The sequence below is a fragment of the Antrostomus carolinensis genome, unplaced genomic scaffold, assembly GCF_000700745.2.
Source record: "Antrostomus carolinensis isolate BGI_N321 unplaced genomic scaffold, ASM70074v2 scaffold21303, whole genome shotgun sequence".
NCBI lineage: Eukaryota > Metazoa > Chordata > Aves > Caprimulgiformes > Caprimulgidae > Antrostomus > Antrostomus carolinensis.
In genome coordinates this window covers 671-3,917 of record NW_010303415.1, presented here as the reverse complement: position 1 = coordinate 3,917, position 3,247 = coordinate 671, and the positions used below count along the sequence as shown (strand labels likewise).

The following is a 3,247-nucleotide window of genomic DNA, read 5'->3' as shown; positions in this document are numbered from 1 at the left end:
CCCAGCCCCAAATAACCCTTCTCCTCTCTCCACAGAAAGTTCTCCTGGAGGTGGATTTGGCCCGGTTCAATCCTTCCCACCTACAGAAGACCTCTGCAGAAGACTTCCTTCCCACAGACTTTCAGAACAGAAATGACATTTAAAAAACAATCCCCAAAACCTTAGAAAAACCCAATACCCCAGAAATTTACCAGTTTCTTCCAAAACTTCATCTCATTCTCTATCCCACCTTCCCCAAACATCCCAGAGGACTGACAGATCCTGGCTCTGCCATGCCACGCTCCGAGCGGTCGCTGCTGGCTGCAGCAAGGATGGAGGGCTGGGAAAGCAACCAAACCGAGCATGTGAAGAAACAACCTGAAGGCTCTGGACCACTGTTCCCCCCCCACCCCCTCTCCTCTGCAGGAAATGGAAAGTCTCCAGGGCTGCAGATCAGCTGGGGAGCAGGACATGCTCCAGAAAGTAGGTGATGGAGTCCCAGTGCTTCCAGAGGAAGAAGAGAAAGAGGACAAGCAAGGCAGTGCTGAGGATGCGCATGCGGGTCTTCATGAGCGGGGTGATGAAGTTGGCGATGGTGGAGACGAAGACGAGCAGCACGGCCATCAGGGCCAGGATGACGTTGATGAACTTGCCCAGCAGCGCCCGGGCGTTGGCGTTCTCCACCCCTTCCAGCTGCACCACTTGCTGCTGCTGTTGCTGCAGCTCCAGTTTGGTCACCCGTGTCAGGCAGGACTCCACTGCCTCCTGCAAGGGACACACATCGGGGTTGGCCAGTGGCTCCAAGGGATGTCCTGTGAGGGCTTTTGGTACTTACCTTGCTGCTGCAGCTCCAATGGGTGACCATCTCAGCTGGAAAGGGGTTTCCCTCTGCAAACCCTTGGCCCATGTGATGTTTAAGGCATGCCTGTGCTGGGGAAGGTCTTGGTGCCAGAAGCACCTCCTGCAGCAGGGATGATGACCCAAACGAGGACAGCAGGGACTATGTGTTGGTCCACAAGTGGCTTGTAACAGCCCAGCGCTGCAGCCATCCATATCTGGAGCCTTGTCCTGCCTTGGGCACCCAGGGACTTCAGCACAGTGAGGACTCACTGGGGCACAGACAGGGGTTTTGGTGAGCATAGAGTCATAGAATGGTCTGGGTTGGAAGGGACCTTAAAGATCATCTAGAGGGTGCTAGAAAAAGGGGTCCTCCTTGGCCACCCTCCCTCCCAGCCCAGGTTCCCTCCCTCGCCCTGTGCATGGAGGGTGCAGCAGGGTCTGCGTTCTCGTGCTCCCCTACCTGGATGTCCCGTGCCCTCTCGTAGGACTGGTAGGCCACCTTCTCCTCCATACTGGCCAGCTCCTGCTTCAGGTTGGTCATTTCATTCTGGTGCAGCTCAGTGAGGTCATTCAGCTGCTCCTCCAGGCGCTCGTACCTGCACACGGGGAGGTGGAGGGATTCTGGGGTGGGCAGGTCCTCCCATGGACCCCCCTGCCCTCCTTCCCCTGACACTGGGGAACCACTCGGCCAGGATGGTGGCCTTGTGGTCCCCAAAGAGCCATCCTGGGTGATGTGTGCTGGCACCTTGGTACCTGCCCGTCCCTACCTGTACCTCTCCTCTTGCAAGCACTGTGTCATGTAGGTGTAATCCCGCTGCAGCTGAGCTTTGAGGTCCTCCATGGAGTCCTCCAGGTGTGACTGGCTGTCCTTGATCTCCCGGAGCTCCTCCAGGATGGTGTCGAAGTTATTGTGGTGGCTGTCCAGTGTGTTGGACTTGGGGCTCCCCAAGCCACCGGGTCCTGCCCCTGAGTTGCTGCCACCAGCCGAGCCGGAGGTGGCACTGGAGCACTCGTCATCGCTGCCATACTTAGGGCTGGAGACCAGGGTGGCACTGCCACTGAGAGCCCGCGAAGCCTCCTCCGGGTGCCCATCATCCAACGTGTCCTTCAGGTGAGCAATGTTGTCTGCGCTGCCAAATTTGTTCCTGATGAGGCTGGCAAATTCTCGGGGCTTGGAGACCACGGCAGTGTGGGTGGCCTGGGACAGACCTGAGAGCCCTCCCTTGACACCTTCTACCACACCACCACCAAAACCACTGATGCTGGAACGAACGTTGGCACCCACGTCCTTAAGACCCTGGTGCATGTCCCGGAAGACATCCTTGGGCTGCCGGGAAGGGCCGTTCTGCTCGATCTCCTTCAGCTTCTTGTGGTAGTGCTCCAGCTTCTTGTGCAGCTGCGCGATGGTCTGTGCTGACTTCTGGTTCTTCTTCTCAAAAACCTGCTTGATGCGGGAGGCTTGCTGCTTGTCCGCGTTGTTGGCCAGCTTCAGGTACTCGGCCACGTTGTCATCTCGAGCCTCCTGCTCGATCTTGATCTGCTCAGTGATCTTGAGGATCTTCTGGTGCAGGTGCTCGATGGCAGCTTTTGTCCTGTGAGGGTCAGGGGTACCATCAGGGACATCCAAGCAGATGGTGCCATCGGTGTCACCATGCCCGGTGGTGGTGGGCAGGCTGAGCGCGGTCACATCCCCCTTGTCCAGCTGTGAGCAAAGAGAGAGGAGAGTGATGATCAGTGGAGGGAGTGACCCCAGGGAGGGGCAGGAAAGGAACAGGAAGAGGGGGAGGGAGGCAAGACCTGGGCAGGAGAATAGTTAACCAGAGCGACAGTGAGAGGTTGGGTTTTTTTCCCAGCTAGTTAAGCATTTCCCAGCTGGTTAAGCATTTCCCAGCCATACCACTGGCATTCCAGGAATAAACCAGTTAGAGGGCACAGCAATACAGTAATGAGGGTTGAGGGCTGGTTTTGGCCAATGGTTTTCAGCAAAGAGCACCCACCACCGGGAGCTCCACTCTGAATTTCTGCTCTTGTCCTGTGCAGAGATGGCACCCGTGTCCCCAAGCTGCCAGACACCCAGCTGAGGAGCTAAAACTGGGATCCATCATCAAATCTCCCACCAACCAGAGGTGAGAGGAAGGACTGAACAACCTGGAGGTATTTGAAGTCTCATTTTCAGTCTTTGGCTTTTAGCCTAGATGCACCCAGGAGATTTTCAGCTGAAGAGAAATTCTGCCATCACCCCAATTTGCAGGTGACTCGGGAGCAGCTCCTGATGCCCTGAGAGCTGCAGGTGCAGGGACTCCCTTGCTTTCTTTTCCAAGGTTTCTCACCTGGCAGTGCCAGCCCCTTCTGCAAACACGAGCTGCCACCTAGAAAGTTTGGGCACATGCTAATTTCCATGTTACGGATGGAAAAATTGGAGCTTTGG

General features: G+C 56.4%; 1 protein-coding gene across 1 annotated transcript; it reads right to left on the bottom strand.

Moving 5' to 3' along the window:
• Positions 1 to 432: 432 nt before the first annotated feature.
• On the bottom strand, positions 433 to 2,921 carry TMCC2 (transmembrane and coiled-coil domain family 2). Its single transcript, XM_010164093.2, has 4 exons — positions 2,898 to 2,921; positions 1,587 to 2,521; positions 1,280 to 1,415; positions 433 to 744 (listed from the first exon to the last, which is right to left on the bottom strand). The coding sequence occupies exons 1-4, from the start codon at positions 2,919 to 2,921 to the stop codon at positions 433 to 435; spliced, it is 1,407 nt and encodes a 468-aa protein (XP_010162395.2).
• Positions 2,922 to 3,247: the final 326 nt, after the last annotated feature.